The sequence below is a fragment of the Poecile atricapillus genome, chromosome 12 (assembly GCF_030490865.1).
Source record: "Poecile atricapillus isolate bPoeAtr1 chromosome 12, bPoeAtr1.hap1, whole genome shotgun sequence".
Lineage (NCBI taxonomy): Eukaryota > Metazoa > Chordata > Aves > Passeriformes > Paridae > Poecile > Poecile atricapillus.
In genome coordinates this window covers 15,305,185-15,322,205 of record NC_081260.1, presented here as the reverse complement: position 1 = coordinate 15,322,205, position 17,021 = coordinate 15,305,185, and the positions used below count along the sequence as shown (strand labels likewise).

General features: G+C 41.9%; 1 protein-coding gene across 1 annotated transcript in view; it reads left to right on the top strand.

Annotated features, from left to right (window-relative positions):
• The window catches only part of BRWD3 (bromodomain and WD repeat domain containing 3), a 49,867-nt gene extending 34,547 nt beyond the window's left edge, over positions 1-15,320 (top strand). The window contains exons 26-40 of the mRNA XM_058848053.1: positions 1,022-1,146; positions 1,353-1,435; positions 1,868-1,979; positions 2,428-2,489; positions 2,575-2,730; positions 3,320-3,440; positions 3,952-4,077; positions 4,161-4,242; positions 4,796-4,852; positions 5,192-5,332; positions 5,546-5,698; positions 6,544-6,707; positions 7,196-7,293; positions 7,750-7,908; positions 9,121-15,320. Coding sequence (XP_058704036.1) covers positions 1,022-1,146; positions 1,353-1,435; positions 1,868-1,979; positions 2,428-2,489; positions 2,575-2,730; positions 3,320-3,440; positions 3,952-4,077; positions 4,161-4,242; positions 4,796-4,852; positions 5,192-5,332; positions 5,546-5,698; positions 6,544-6,707; positions 7,196-7,293; positions 7,750-7,908; positions 9,121-9,908 — 2,427 coding nt within the window. The 3' untranslated portion in view covers positions 9,909-15,320. The remainder of the gene's footprint in view (positions 1-1,021; positions 1,147-1,352; positions 1,436-1,867; positions 1,980-2,427; positions 2,490-2,574; positions 2,731-3,319; positions 3,441-3,951; positions 4,078-4,160; positions 4,243-4,795; positions 4,853-5,191; positions 5,333-5,545; positions 5,699-6,543; positions 6,708-7,195; positions 7,294-7,749; positions 7,909-9,120) is intronic.
• The last annotated feature ends 1,701 nt before the right edge of the window (positions 15,321-17,021 follow it).

Here is a 17,021-nt window from a genome sequence, read left to right as displayed (position 1 = left end):
ATGTCTCTGTAATGTTAAACTGACATGAAAAACCAGCATGAAAAATGTAAAGAAAGCATTGCTTTAAAATGTTAATATCAAAGTTTTAATTGTAAATATTAAAGTTAGTTTTTATTAACACAAATTCTTTACATCACTTCACTGGTTTTGGACTTGATTCTCAGGGGTCTCTTTCAACACTAATTATTTTTGCTTGAACACTGAATTCATTCAGAACCCAACACTGCAGAGCTGTTTGTGGTTGTCTCACCACTCTACAGTGACCTGAGCATTTGGGTTCTGTTTCTTGTTTTTAATGCTGTGGTAAGAAATAAGAAGTCATGGTGTAAACACCTAAATGTGTGCAGGAATTCTCTTAAAACACTGGATCTTGCTTTGAATGATCTCCCAAGACTTAATCCACAGTGTTGCTATATTTTCCCTGCTTTCCCAGGATTTCATATCAAGAGAAGAGCCCATATATGTGTTCATATTCACTTAACCCTGCCTGTGGTTCTATTAATGAAAATAATTGCTGAACTGGGAAAATACCCAGTTAGCAGTCCCAGATACTCAGTGATTCCAGCTGTAATTTTCCAAGGCATGATCAGTTTGTGAGGAAAAGGAAATAGCTGTTCACTTAGGATGGGCTTTGACAGGACATGAACATAAAGGCTATTGTGGAATTTCCGTTTTCAGAGGAAGAATTTCCTTTTTCCCCCCTGTGCAAGAGTGAGGGGCCCTGGGGTAGGTCAGGGAGAACCTCTGGTGTGATTAAAACTGGGTTTGTTCCTCAGAAACTTCTTAAATAATATGTAGAATTCCTGTTCACAAACCTGCCAAGGGAATGAGCTTCTTCATTTTTCTCTTTGAGGTGACAGTGATTGATTTTAGTATTTGGAAAAGGAAAATTAATGGGTGAAATTACCTGTGCTGTAGAGTGGAAACATATTTGGGTTTTATTAATATGTTTCACTTTAAAATGGATATTTTTATTGTTGGCAAGGTAAAATAATCCTGTTCCATGCTCCTTGCTAACTAGGAACAAGAATTTGTGAAGACTGTAGGAATTAAATATGAAGTTGGGCCTCCCACACTCTGCTGCTTGAAGCTTGCATTCCTGGATCCAATCACAGGCAAAATGACAGGAGAATCCTTTTCCATAAAGTAAGTCACTGGAATGCTGATAACATTCTTCAAGAGCTTTCCTTGCAGAGCAGAGGCTTCCCCTTCCTCCTTTCTTATTTCCTGTGCAAGGATGATGATGATGGCAGTAATGGTTATCCCAAATGCATGGAACTTGAGGACTCTCTAGTTCATCTAGAACTGTATTTCTGGGTAATAATAACTTTTTTTGTACTTATATCCTGAAGGTACCACGATATGCCAGATGTTATTGATTTCCTTGTGCTGCATCAGTTTTATAATGAAGCCAAAGAAAGGAACTGGCAAATAGGTGAGTATTTTTTTTCCATTCCATGTGTTTTGCACTATTTCTGCAGCTGTTTAATGGATTATAGTGTCTTTATTACATTATGTAAAGAACTATACACACACGATATTGTAAAGATTATTGAAAATTTTTATTTGATGTTTGCTGCAATTCCTGTAGAAAAAAAAAGAAAAGGAAAAGAAAAGAGAGAAACTGTTCCAAGGGCAGTGGGAGCAGGAGAATCTCCTGATCTGTTGGGATCTGAGGCGTGAGGCAGCTGCAAGTAATTCCCAGAGATGGGCAAGTCCTGCCCTCAGGGCAAGGGCTCAGTTCCTGTGGTGAAAATGTAAGGGTGGGAGTAGGATGTTCACAAAAGAGGGAGTTGATTCTCTAGAAGGAAATATATAGCAATTCTTGATGTTGTTCTTTTTCTGAATGCAATGTTTGCCCTTCCAGGGGATAGATTTCGCAGTATTATTGATGATGCCTGGTGGTTTGGGACTGTGGAGAGTCAGCAGCCTTTCCAGGCAGAATATCCTGATAGTTCCTTCCAGTGTTACAGTGTCCAGTGAGTATTTCCATGTCCTGGGGCTCCTGCACAACTCAGAGAACTTCAAAAATAGAATCAAGAACCTCAAGAACTAGAAACCCTTTTTCTATTTAAATACATACCCAGACACTTTTATTTCCTTATTTAATTTCACGTATTGTACTTCTTATTTGTTACTTGCTATTTATTTATTTTAGAATATGTCTTTAATTTGAATATTTTATTTATTTATTGAAATGTTATAAATACTTATAAAATTTATTTACTTTTTTATTGAATTTATTCCTAAAGCAACATTTCTGGTATAAACAGCAGTGCAGTGACTGTATAGGAGATACAAAAGGAAAATAGGGAGTTGGAATGTCTTATTTCTAACTGGAGTGACCTTTTAGGTCAAATCTGGTAAAGAAAAGGTGTGTTTATATATTCAGCTCTAACTTGTGCATTTGAATGATTTTTTTAATAGCTGGGACAACAATGAAAGAGAGAGGATGAGTCCATGGGACATGGAACCAATCCCAGAAGGAAGTAAGTGTGTGTTGGGTTCCTGTCCCTGCACAAAGCAAACAGCTCTGGGGCTCTGGATTTACCCTCTGGAATTGTTCCTCTCCAGCTGCATATCCGGAGGAGGTCGGTGCTGGAGTTCCTGTGACCCCAGAGGAGCTGACAGCTCTTCTCTACAAACCCCAGGAAGGAGAATGGGGGGCCCATTCCAGAGATGAAGAATGTGAACGAGTAATCCAAGGGATCGAGCAGCTTCTTTCCCTCGGTATGTTTGGAGAAAAAAGGGGGAAGGATTAACAGTATCAGGGAGGTGGCATAGGACTGAAGAGTAGATTGGATGGAGAGCTGGGACTTGTGTGGAGTATTTGAGATGTACTCAACTAAATTACTGAAAAGAGCTTTGTAAATTTTACATTTCAGTTTCCAAGCTAAATCCCTATTTTCTTCTGGGGCTTTGCTTGATTTCTTGCAGTGGGGCTTCCCAGTGGGTCATATCTAAAGATGAAAGAGCAAAACATATAATTAAACCCCTCAAAACCACACAGCAAATCTTCACTAAATGCCTTCACCTCCAAATTCTTTGTAATTGTTTTGTAACCATTTAATAGCACACTGTGCTTTAAATTCTGCCTCTGTTTACACCCAGGACATATCTGTTCTTCTTGATGATGTGTTGTAGTATTCCTGTTGTAAGTGCACATTCCTGTGTAAGTGTTGTAATGATGACATTCTCAGCTGTAGATCTGTGTTGCTTTTGCTGAATTCTTCCACAGAAACCTCAGAAACCATGAAAAAGAATCTTGGTATAACATCCCTAGGAGGCATCTAAATGATTGTGGTCTTTTGTCTTGCAGACATTTCTAATCCCTTTGCTGTTCCAGTGGACCTTAGTGCCTATCCCATGTATTGCACTGTCGTTGCTTATCCAACTGACCTCACCACCATCAGGAGGAGGCTTGAAAACAGGTTTTATAGGTGAGTTTGGTTTTGTAGCTGACATTTATTGCGTTTGTTATTATGTGGAGCTGAGTGCTGTTTAAAGTCACTTCAGCAACTACATAAGATCAGATTGGCCTTGGGCAAAGTGAGTCTTCCTGAATAATAAATTCTCCTGGCCATGTTGTTAAGGCAAAAGCTGCCGTAGCTGGATCTGGAGTGTTGGTTTAACACCCTGAGCATGGCTCTGTGTTGGAGGCAGAGCGTGTTTGCTTTGTTTCCACCCCTGCTGCCTTTGAGCACGGGCTTTGCTTGTATTGCAGTTGCCAGAAGGGGACTGAATAATGCTGGAAACTGGAAATCTCGGTTTTTCCAGTTAATTTGGGAATAAATAATGTCCTGCTCTTACTTTTCCCTCTGAGGACCACCTGTTTCTGCTTGATCTGAATTCCCAACTCCGTTTTTTACCAAAGAATCCTTCTGAACGTGGAAGAAAAATAACTTACACTTTCCTCTCCATCCCATTCCTTTAATTTTGTGTATTTCTCAGGAGAATCTCTGCCCTGATGTGGGAGGTGAGATACATTGAACACAATGCCAGGACTTTCAACGAGCCAGACAGCCCCATAGTCAAAGCAGCCAAAATTGTGACAGATGTCCTGCTCCGCTTTATTGGGTGAGTTTGGACCTCACAGACCCCACAGCTCCAATTCTTGGGATCCTTCATTGTGTACCTTGGTTTTTGTCATTGTCCTGCAGAGATCAGAGCTGTACTGATATATTGGAAATCTACAACAAGGTGAAAGCAGAAGACCTGAGCAGTACTGATGAGGAAGAGGAGGTAAGATAATTTTCTTCCCTTTTAAAATTCAGCACATGAAAGAAATCTTGATTTTTGTTGAGTCTTTATTTTCTGGATAATTGCACTGAGTTTTGGAGATGAGGTTGTTTAGGCTCACCTGGAACAATAAGCTCCCTGAAGTAAAAATGCTTCTTGGAACTGCCTGTCTTTAATCTTCTCTCAGTACATGATGTTTTGTTGGAGGGATGAGTAATGAGGGGAGCTGGAAGTGGAGCTGTTATTCAGTCAGAAGGGCAGCAGCTCTCCATTGTCAGCGAGGCAGCAAAGCTGATTTCCTTATGTAATTCTGTCATTTCCCATCAGTTTATCCCTGGAGTGAAACATCAGGTAGAATCCAGGGTAGATATCGCTGCCTTGAGCTACTTCCCTCTCCTGGAAGATGCTCACCTTCTCCCCTTCAGTGCAGTTTGAAATGTGCTGTAGTTCCTGTTGCCAAGTGTCCTGTGGTTGTCGTTGGCTGCTGTTTAACCCTTTTTCTGTGGCTGAGGGTTACCCAGACCTGCCTGTGTGTGATCATTCCCTTTGCCTTTAGGTGGCAGAAGTAGATGTGGATTCAGACGCTCCAGGCACTTCCTCTGGGAAGAGACGAGTGAGTGAAATTTCTGCTTTGGTCAATTTTTTCTTTAAATTTAATTTTAAAAATATATCTCCAGCAATCAAATTTCTATGCAGCTGATAAATACAGCAAGGCTGGAGTTGAAATATTGCAGCTTCTTATGGGTTTGAGTGTTATATATGAACAGAAAAGGCAAATTAAACAAATTTGTCTAATTTGCGTCTTGCTGTGCCATCAGCTCTGCTTTAATCTTCCTGAATTTCTGTTTTTAATTGGGGAATGCTTTGAACCAGAATTCTGGGAAATCAGTAGGAACTTCAAAGGAACAATGTGAACATTTTGATACCATCTGCAATACCTGTTTCCCTGCAGGTGAGACGAAGAGTGAAGAGGCAGCCCATGAAAGCCAGTGCTGATGCTTGGAAGGAGCAGTGCCAGCAGCTCTTAAACCTGATTTATGAACGAGAGGACTCAGAGCCTTTCAGGCAGCCTGTTGATCTCTTCTCTTACCCTGTAAGTGCAGCTTCCACATCCAGAATTGTTCCTCCTTTGGCAGAACATCCATGCTGGGCATGGCTCTGTCCTCTCCCTTTATGAGCTGATGTTTTCAGGGAATTATCTGCAACAGTTCTCAAAGTAAAAGAATGACTTGAGCCACTGGTTGAACACAGAGGTGATGCTAGGGAGATTTGAGAGCTTTGATTTTCTTCCTGTGTGTTCTTACAGGATTATCGAGATATTGTAGACACTCCCATGGACTTCAGCACTGTGAAAGAAACCTTGGAAGCAGGAAACTACACCAGTCCCTTGGAATTCTACAAAGATATTCGTTTAATATTCTGCAACTCTAAAGCTTACACTCCTAATAAAAAGTCTCGTGTAAGTAATAAACTTTAATGTTTGTTTTTAAACAAAGATCTTGGCCCTACATGAATAAGACACATGAAATGAGGTCTGAAAAGCAAAGCACTACTTGGTGTAATAAAAATAACCAGGATACACCAATTCTGTGGTTATAAACTTGCTTTGTTCTGTTCTCCCAGATGACTTTTAACATCCATTTTCATATGGGACGATGGTCACTGTTGCAGCTGTTCCTTGCAATATTTGTAACAGAAAACTGGTCACCAGTTGCTTTTATTTTTTTCATTAATTTATCTCTGTAAACAAGGTTATAAACTTGATAACTGCACCTATTGTGGATGAGGCTATACAAAAGCAAGGCCTTAGAAAGAGGACAGGAAAGTGGTTTAAGGATTTTGACATCTGGTTTACAGAAATTAGGACTGAGGACATTTTGGGTTGCTTCTCTGTAGCTCTGTAAGTGTTGTGTAAGGACAGTTCACCAGGTATTTAATGCAAAAACAAAGGTGAGGAGACATGAAATCCAATTGTTTTTCCCTTGGTATTCAAATTATCTTAAGGCCCACTTCCATGCTTCATGGAGATTGACAAAGCAGACTGTATTCCAGTAATCCAGAAATCCATTTTCCTTCAACTCTGGAAATACTTTGTACTGTTATTAAATCCTTTTATGAAAACACTTTCTGTTGCAAGAATACACATGGCCCATGGAAGGAAATAATCAGTAAAGAACCTCATAGTGGAACATCACTGTGAATGTTTTCTTTGTGCTACAAAGTCTGGACATCTCTGTGATGGTTTTTTGGTTGATCTTCGAGTTATTCAGCTCTAATAAGCCTGACCACTTTTCCCCACTGCAGATTTATAGCATGACCCTTCGACTCTCTGCCTTATTTGAGAATCACATGAAAAACATCATCTCTGAGTACAAATCAGCAATGCAATGTCAGAAGAGGAAGAGGCCTCGGTACCGAAAACGGCTGAGGAGCAGCAGCAGTTCCCCCTCAACCAGCAGAGCATCCAGGTAAGACAGGGATAGTGAGGCTGGCTGGCAGTGCCATTCCAGAGCACAGGGGTTGATGTGCTTTGGGAATAACCAGCAGCAGTGTTGCTCATTTCCTGATGAAGGTGCTCTTTTGGGAGATAAATTCATGCTCAGTTTGTAGTTTGTAATTCTGGTAAATGAAAGATGATGTGGCTACAAGTGTTCCCTCTGGAGGAAATGAATGAAATTATCAGCTGTCTCTTTATTTTTTAACTGTTGAAGAAAGTGTTGTGTAACACTTCCCTACCTTCATCTGATAGATTATCTAAGTAAACAGACTTGGTTTTAAAATGGGAGATAAAGTCTTGTCCCTGTAAACTCCTATACCTTAAGCAAACAGTACCATGGTGTAACTATATTTAGTGTTATCACACTTAGAAAAAGAGATCACTACAGGAGAAATCAGTTTTATATTTGAGTCTTTGGTGATAACAGATTTCTCTCTTCGGGGTATTCTGTGTTTGCAGCCCAAAAGGGAAACAGAAGCAATTGAAGATTCAGCCTAAACCCAACCAAAATACCTCACTGCCCCTGACCAGGACTAACTCTTCAGTCTCATCTCATGGTGAGGAAAATCCAGCCTTTCTCTTACAGCAGCTTGTCTGTGCAGGTTGAGTCTTGTCCTCATGAGACACGTGCAAAACCTGCCTGTTGAAGGAGCAAGGTCCTGGAAGTGTGTTGTCTGTAGGTTGTTTTAGCTGAGTTTAGCTGTTGGGAAGTTCTGGGTAAGGATCAGGGAATTGGGAACCTGGGTCTGGCCATAATAAGAATTATTCCAGTGGCAAAAGCCTAGACTTGCTGTTTATGGGAGTCTCTCCTACAGCAGTGATGAATAATTAATGAAATTAATCCTACTTGGAGTTACATTCAGGAGGAATCTGTCTTTCCATGGCTGCAGAGCAGCTTGGTGAGATTACCCTGACTTGAGCTGTTAACTCAGGACATACAGAACCTCCCCAGACACAGCCCTGTAAACAGAGCATAAAAATCACCCTGTCCCTTTGTGGTGTCCTGTCTGAAGTTTCAGATACAGCAGAAGAACCTCCAGGTTCAGCCACTGGTGAAGAGCTGGAGGGTCAGCCATCTTCATCAGGCTCAAATGCACAGAGCCGGAGTGGAAATGCCATAGATCCAGGGAAAAGCAGACCAGTCAGGAGCAAATCTACACCAGTGAAACAAGGTAAGAAATTATAAGATTCTGTGCTTTGACTGACTGGTTTCACTAGAGAGGAAAGATCTTGCTTCTGTCTGATGTTTAAGGAATTATTGCCTCAGTGTAGCATTGTATGTATTCCTAAACCATACTAAAAAATTTAATTTACTTTACTCCTTTACTCTGTGGTATCTTGTCTGAGGTGTGGAATGCAGATTATTCCATGTGCACTTTAGTGAAGTCCTTTAAAATCTCTCCAGATGGAAAACTTGATTGCTCTTAAATTCCTACACTTCCTTCAGGATTCACAGAAAGCAAACCAAGAGAATCCCCACCCCGAAACCTTCACCTTTTATTAATCAAGATGAAACCGAAGATAAAAAAAGTTTACAAAAACATTTAAGTATTTTTCTCACATGCAAAACAAAGTAGTTGTGAATAGAAGGGAGACAGTTCAGGTGTGGTAATCTCAGGGATGAGTTACTCAGAGTTTCCACCAAGGTGGGCACTGCATGGGTGTTTCCTGAACCCTGGAGCCTTTCCCAAGTCCACACTGCTGTGCTGTAGCGGTGCTGGATGCTGCAGGTGAGCTTTTCCTGTCCTGTCTTAAAGAAGATATTTATGTCAGATTCATAACCCTGAAAACATGGAGGGTTTTGGGTCCCAAGCCAGCAAGATACTTTATTTAATTTTCATTTAAGGTGTTCAGCAATCCCAGGGAGCTTTCTTGGGTCATTGATTCTCTTGAGTTATGCTTTCCATTAATATTCCCTGGAGAACATTAATATTCTTTGGAGAACATGCATTTGATAGGGAATAAATTCTGCTTGCAGAATGTTATTTTTGTGTGTGTACAATTTTGAAACGGATTTTAAGAGTTTGCCTGCCTTGGCACCCCAGGTAGGATTCACCTGACTGAGTTTTAGATGTTTGTGTCCAACCTGGTCACTCTAGGCTCCTTTTTTTGCCTGGATCTTCACTGAACCCCTGCTCAGGAGAGTTTGCAGTCATTGTTTCCAGATAAAAACTCTGTTTACTTTGATAGATTTTAGATTTTCCCTTTAGAGCACCTGCTTGTGTCCCCAGCACATAAAGGGTGAGTAGCTCCCAGTGGATCATCCCTGAGCACACCTGAGACGCAGCTGAGGAGCATCCCAAAGGCAACTGAGGCAAATCCCACTTTTTGTGTCCTGTTTGGTTATGGTGTGATGCTGATGGGGTTATTTTATGTTTGCTTAGATCACTCTCCTGATGGGCCACTCACCAATGGGGATGGCAGAGAACCCCGGGCAGGTGTCAAGAGGAAGCTGCTGAGCGCCTCAGAAGAGGACGAGCACCTGGAGGAGGCGGAGGAAGAGGAAAAGAAGAAGAGAGAATTGAAGGAAAAATCTGGTTTGTCTTCATCAGAAAGTGGGGAATCAGGATCCAGCTCCAGTTCTGAAAGCAGAAGTGGCTCTGATTCCGACTCGGAATCAACCTCCAGAACAGACCAGGATTACATCGACGGCGACCACGACTACAGCAAAGTTGTGCAATCCAAAAAACCCAAACGGAAAATCAAACGGAAACTCGCTGGGGGCAAACGGAATTGGCAGGGCCGAGGGACAGGGAGGAGGGGCAGATGGGGCAGGTGGGGCAGGTGGAGCAGAGGGGGAAGAGGGGGCAGAGGTGGAAGAGGCTGCGGCAGAGGAAGAGGCGGCGGCCGAGGAGGAAGGAGAGGCCGAGGAGGCCGAGGGGCCTCACGAGGAGCCACCAGAGCGAAACGCGCCCGGCTCGCCGACGATGAGTTTGAAAACCTCTTTGGGGGACAGTTTGGGGAGAACGTGTTTGGAGGGAGATTCAGCCGACCCCCTCGGATCAAAACCAGGAACGAGGGCAGGAGAACTGTCCTGTACAACGATGACTCCGACAATGACAATTTTGTGCACACCGAGGATCCTTTGAACCTTGGTACTTCCAGGTCAGGCAGGGTGCGGAAAATGACAGAAAAAGCCAGGGTCAGCCATCTCATGGGATGGAATTATTGACAGATGGAAAACTTTGGAACAATTTTAAAAGAACTTCAATGGCCTTCTACTGCAGGGATTTTACCAGAAATTCTACCAAGCAAGTTGTGCGGGGACTCCACTCACGTTTCACAGTGGTGCTTTTCCATCCTGTCAGTTTGTGTTTGTTTTAAAGCTTCAGATCTCCACACTTCATTGGTCAAAACAAGCCTTAGTCATTAGGCCTTAAATTACAGAAATTCTTCCCCACACACTACGAGTTCATCACATTACAGAGGCTTCCAGCTTCTCAGTAAGAACATGACATTTTCGAGTCACGCTTATGACTTCTCTCCCTCGTTTTGTTTTTGTATTATAGAAATAGCACCTTCTTACAGAGTTTTTATGTGGTTTCTGCCATAAATCCTTAGACACAGTAATAATTATAACTTTTGCACAATACACCAATCCTAAAGGCAGCTATAAAATGTTTACAGTTTCTATATTGTAAGAAGGATCTGGATTATTTTAATCTTCCCAGGCCAAACGTTGATGGAATTGTGCTGAACTGAAGTATGCCCATACTACAGTTTTGGGGGTCCTGATGTGCTTTCTATCGGTTCTTTATTCGTGTAAAAACAGTGACAAAGGGTTGGTGCCTTGTAAATATGTAGCAAACCTTTGATGTGGTGTGTCCTATGTGTGCATTAACTTTATTAAAAAGAGAATACTTGAGAAGTATGAATATCTAGACAAAAGGTGCCAAATGCAAAAGTTACTTGCATCTATTTTCTTTTTGTCCTCTCATATTTTTATAGTATTAATCGAGATTGTGCAGCTAAAGGGGTGACTTCAACATTTGAAAGGTTCCTCCTCTTCAAAGCATGATTTTTAATAGTAGCTCAGCTACCTCTTATTTACAACTACTGGAAACTGAAAAGAAAATAGATGCTGTTATTCAGAGCGTGGTGAAGAAGAGGCGAGAAGGAGCGTAGAGGGGTGGAAGTTGTGAGTAGCTTTATCTTCCTTGTGTTGCCATCATGAAAACAAATGCAGTGGCTCTCAGAGTTCTCAGCAGCAGATGTTTGGGGCAGGTTTGGGGTTTGGTTGTGCAGAGGGGCTGCCTGGCCCCCACTGCCCCATGCTCCATGGAAATGTGGTTTGGGCCCGCTGGCCCCTCGGAGGTGCTGAGGGAGCTGTTGCCCCCCAACACTGACTCTTGTGTCTCAAGCTTCCAGAAGAGAATTCCTGTTGCACTGTGCTCTTGTTGTCCTGGGAAATGCTGACTTGAAATCCTCTGGCAGTGGTAGTGCAGTTGGTGAGGAGATCCCTGCTCTGGCTCCTCGGTGACCTCGGCGGTGGCGTGGGCTGAGCTGGAGGTGAGCAGCCTCTTCCTTCCTTCCTGGGCTCTGGCTGGAATAGATGTGGGATTCCAATTTCCTCCTGTTGTCTGACAGTTCAGAGTCAGGTTACAGAGAAGAGCAAGTCAGAATAGACTACAAAGTTCCAGTGGAGTTTTGCAAGGTTTTTAGGGGTTTTTTTAAGCTTTCATCCAATATCCTGAAGTTCTTCTGTGCACAGCTTGGTCAATAATTCTGGAAAACCTCAGGCAGCAAAGAGTGACCCATGTATATTCTCAGATGCAGAAGGAATTTAATTTTTGACTTTCTATATTAAGCACTAGCTATTTTATCTCGCTTTCCAAAAAAAAAAATCCTAGTTAGATGCAAAAATGACTTGAAAATAAAAGCAGAGGTTTAGTTTTGTGATGGAGGAGAGTATATCCTAAATTGCTCATTAATATGAGTTTATGGTACATTACAAAAACTACACTTTTAATTTTGTAAGGAATGTTTGGAATCAGACGTAATCCATTGCTGGACTTGATTTGATTTTGATGGGGGGGTGGGGAAAAAACCAAATGCAGAGGCTCTCCTAGTTCTGCATTGGGCTTTAAAGTATAAACACCTGTCCTATCATCTCTCTCATATATCTGTATATATACACGCATTTATATTTATAAGAAATGTATTATTTGTTTGACTGATTGGTCTTTTTACATATGGTAACCAGGAATAGCATGTATGCATCAGTCCATAGTTGGAATCATATCCCTTAGATCAGTCCTGTGAGCTAATGTAAACACTATGGGTTCTGTCCTAAAGCCTGAAAAGCTTGAAATGCAAAAGAAATGCTTTTTTCCTCTATTTCTGACTGGCCGAAAATCCACTTATTCCTTATTTATTTTGTGTAGGGGTCGGGGAGAGAGAAACCACAGGGATTCCAGAGAAATCATTTTATAAGTTGGTGTATTTTAGCAGCAATTAGATTAAGATTAAATATGTTCTTAACTGTATCTTTTCTCTGTACTGTGAAGATACCAATGAAGCATCACTTTGCTGTGGCGTAAGTATTACCGTGCCCCATGACTATGAGCTAGAGCAGGGGGTGCTGGGACTGCAGAATTTAGTGTAAAAATTGAAAAAAAAAAAGCTTTTTATTTTTTTTTTTTTGTGCATGTGAACCTTTTATAAGCATGACAAATAACTTGGGTTTAGAGCTGTTCTTTTTGCTTGGATTTGTGTCTGGATTCTTTTTCTGAGTTGGGCAATTGATTTCTCATAGTTCTGTGGAATAATTACACTTTCATAGGAACTTGGATGCTCTCAAATCCTATCAGGAGCCACTTATGGGTGTGATAAACTTAGGATGAGCCCACCAGGTGCAGCAGAACCAGGATTTAAAGTGATTTAAACCATCCAAAAGTCTCCCTGCTCCTGACCCTGTCAAGCTCCGGGCAGGCTGCAGAGTCAGGAATGTGCTGTCTTTCCTTGCACTCTCAACAAAAAACTCCAGACTTTGCCTAAGGAATGGGATTTAAGGTCTGATTCTGAATGGGGTTCCTGAGGACGAGCAGGCAGGCCAGGGGCTCCTCAGTTCCTGTAGGTGTTTGGGCACTGGTGCCTGTGTTCCCTTGAGGTGTCCCATCCCACTGGCAGATCCCAATCCCGAGCTGCTTGGGGACACCTTGGGAAAGGCCCACACACTCCATCCTCCAGAGACAGGGCTGGAATCTTGGGTGTCTTCACTCTCAGCTTCTCCCAGCCCCAAGGCACTGTCCCTTTCTCTCCAGACCAGGGCAAGGATGACAAAGCTTATTTGGCAGTAGAACGTGCTGTTGTCTTGGATGAGGGCAAGTTTTTTCATGGAAAGAGTGGTCAGGCATTGGAAGAGGCTGCCCAGGGAGGTGGCAGAGTCACCATCCGGGAACTTGTGGCCCTTGGTGGTTCAGTGGCCGTGGTGGGATTTGTTTGAAGGTTGGGCTTGATAATCTTGGAGCCTTTTCCAACCTTAATAATTCTATGATTCAGCCCAAACTTAACCTGTTTTTTATTTTCTCCATCAGCTTTTATTTTCCTCCTTGCCATGCCCCACCTCTCTCCTGTAGTTTCCTTTTATGGGCTATTTATTTATTCTCTTGGAAACTATCGTGATGAATTTTATTTTGGCTGGCCTGCCAGGCTGTTCGATTTAATTGAAACCTTTCTGATGGTGCTTGAACTTGGATGGATTTGGGCAGTTTTATCCCTCCTCCCTCTTTCCATCACTCCTTTCTCCATCAGCCAAGCAGAGGCCACCCCCTAATCCCAACCACCCCCACCCTGCAGACACAAAAACTAAAAATTATTGTGGAGAAATAATTCATGGAGGATTTTTAGCTGTTTCAAATTCTGCGTCCTTTTTGCGTAGTTTCATTTTCCTGGAATGTTTTCCCCAATGTCCATTTCAGCTGCTCCTCCTGTGGGGAAGCAGAAGGACTGAGTGGGTCAGAGAGCATGAAAGAGAGCTGGCACTAGGGGTGTGGCAGAGAGTTTTTAAATTAATTTTAAAAAATAAAATATTTGGAGGCTTTCTTGAGTCCCAAAACCAAGATGACCCTTGCCAAGCATTTGGAAAAGCTGCTCCTGGGAGTCTCGGGAATGTCTCTGTGCTCCAAATCACAGAATATTAACATGAGAAAATCAGTTTAAATCACTAATTTTTGATAAAAACTTGATTCATTCCATCTTGGAGTGGTGAACACCAGGGAAAAGTGAACAGTTACAAGTTTAGGGATGTTGTGTCCTGATCTGGAGCGTCCTGTCATGGATTTTATGGGTTAAAAGCGTCTTTGTGTGTTTACATGTCTTAATTTTATCTTTTTATTTAAAACCATCCTGCAGAGTTTTATAAAATGCTGATGATTTCCTGAAGGAGTAGTTAACCCTCCAAGGCTAACTCAATATTTAATAGGTAGGGAGCTGTTGTTGTGTTCTTACAATGTGTATTATAGCAAATCCCTGCGCATGGGCGACAGAGACTTTTCAACTCTTCAATATATCCAAGGTTTACACATGGTAAAAAAACTCCTTTATGTACAGTAAGTAACAGCCTGCAAAATTTAGTCTAAAAACTCATCTTTCTTTAGTCTTAGAAATGCAAGGACCTGTTGGAAGCTTGTACATTTTTACTACTTCGTGTTCGGCCCACAGCGAACTCACACAACTGTGCTACGAATCCCTGAAAAATTTGATTTCCAGTGGGAATTGCTGTCACAGCCTTAACTCTAGTGTTCTAAAAATGGTGCTGAAATACATTTTTGTGCGTGGATGTGGATACCTGATCCAAGTCTGGGAGACTTCCAAGGCAAACCAAGCACTTGGAGTTACTACTCCTGGTAGTAACTGCAGCCATGCTGGGGAGCTGGCAAATGTGTAAATAGTTGGGAAATAATTCCAGCAGTGGGAAATCAGGAGCAATTCTTCAGTTTGGGGTTTTTCATTGGCAAGCACTGCAGATCTTCCTGGGTTTTGGGTCTGAGAGGAGCTGTTTGGGGGGGGTGGGGGGTGAAATCCTGCTGGAATATTCGCAGGTAAAATCCAAATCCACCGTTTCTCTTCCTAAAATTCTTCCTCAGAGAGTGGTGGCTGTTTGGGTGTGTTCAGAACTCAGTGTCTGAGGATTATTTATCTGTAGAAATATTAATTCAGGCTCTTCATTCCTCCATGAGTCATTAGAGCAGATTTCATGTAGAAATACCACTTGATGTCAGAGCAAAATTCACATGATTTAGGCTCTCCAGGTCGTGTTCTGGATTTAAAATACTCCAAAAATGCACAAAACTATTAGAATTATGTCTGCTTTCTATATTATTTTTTTTCAGGTGATATTTATGCCCATATCTTCACATCCGCTATCTCAGGTCCCTTTAATGAATACTTCAGGGATTTTGATGCCACATGTTGGCAGACCAAATGTAATATTTATATGCAATGAGCTGTTAGTTTTTTGTATTGTACAAATGTAAATTTGTAAAGATTTTTTTCTAGAGTTTTTTTGAAGTCACTGATGTAATCTAGGATGTTTCATTTTCCAGCTGTGGGATTGTCTTAATAAAAAAAAATAAAAAGAGAAACTCTTACTTTGGTTTTGCATTGCTTCCTGAGTAGGTGAGACATTAAAAGGTAAAAAAAAAATAAAAAAAATAAGTAAAATGGAGGTATTAATGTGAAAAAAATAGCTTTTTAATGCAACTGGATAATTTTATAGTTTTAATTAGAAGTTTTATAAACTGGATATAGAAACTTTATAAATGGATAGAGAAGCTTTTATACACTGTGAAGGTCTTGAACAAGATGGGATGGAGGCCTTCACCCCAGTCACCATCCTATCTGGCTCCAAAATACCATTTTTCTGGGAAAAAAGTATAGGAACAGCTCATGATTTCTTGGAAAAAGAAGGGGAAAATGCCTAAAAGTGCTGTGAAATGGTTAAAAATGCCATGAAAGGAGCAGGGGAGGAGGAGGAGGAGGCTCTGGGTGAGGACCCTCAGCCACGGTGGGACATGGGTGGGTTCAGGGGGTGACTCGGCTGCAGGAGAAGGTTGTGCCTGTTACCTAAGGGATATTTCATGGGGAAACAAGGAATTACTCCTCTGTTCTTGCCCTTGTTAAATAGCAGTGCTAACATTGTTTGAACAGGGATTTTTGGGGTGGATGGGGCTGGGTTTGTGTAGAGCTGCCAGGGGTGCTCCATGCTCGGCCTACGGCAGGTGCTGGCAATATGGAATATTATATGGAATATTATATGGAACAAACTCAGGAGGAATTTCTTCCTGGAGAGGGTGGTCAGGCACTGGAAGGGGCTGCCCAGGGAGGTTTGGAGTCCTCACCCATGGAGGTGTCCACTCAGTGCTCTGGGCTGGTGACAAGGTGGGGTTGGGCACAGGTCTGGGAGGCCTTTTGCAACATTAACAATTCTGGGATTCTGTCATTCTATTTTGACTTTTCCCCTCATTAATCTGCTCACTTATTTGACATTTCACTTCATTGCGCTGATTCCAGTGGCATTTCCTCTCTGATGGGAATGAATATTTCCTTTTTAACACGCACTCATTCTCCAAAACCCAGGGACAAAAGGGCTTTTTTTTATTTTTTTATTTTTTCCTTGGCCTTGATGGTTACAGAGAACAAAATTAAACTTGTTTTGCAGAGATGCTGGACCCCCCTTTATGTACATCCATCAGATGGCATTGGAGGGAAGGAATTCCACTGCCTTCAGAGGTGCTTGACCTTTGCTAAACCTCCCATGGCTGTCCCTCTGTCGATAATATATAGATTTGATATATTATACTTGGTATATACTTTATATCATCATGTTTAGGTCATATGCGATAATACATAATATAAAATACATGTTATAAAATACATTATAAAAAATACCAGAATGGTAGAGAACAACTATTTTTCCCGTGCACTTTGGAAATGCATTTTGTAGCAGTACCTTTTTAAAGGTATTTTTTATAGATGTCTTAGAACATAGCTGTGATTTCCATGCATTGCAGCAGCGAGGCAACACTGCTCACTGTCAACATTGCAGTGATTTGTGGGACAGCTGGGTCATCCCAAGGCTCATTTCCAGCCTGGAAAACCCCAAGAGCACCTTTTTGAATCCTGCTCCCGGAGCAGGGAGAGGCCAAGCTTTGTCTCCATCGCACCTTTCCAGCTCACAGCAGGAACGTCCCGAGCTCCAGGAGCGTTCGGGCAGCGCCTCAGGCCCAGGGTGGGATTTTGGGGTATGGTGCTGTGTATGGCCAGGAGCTCCGTGACCCCTGCG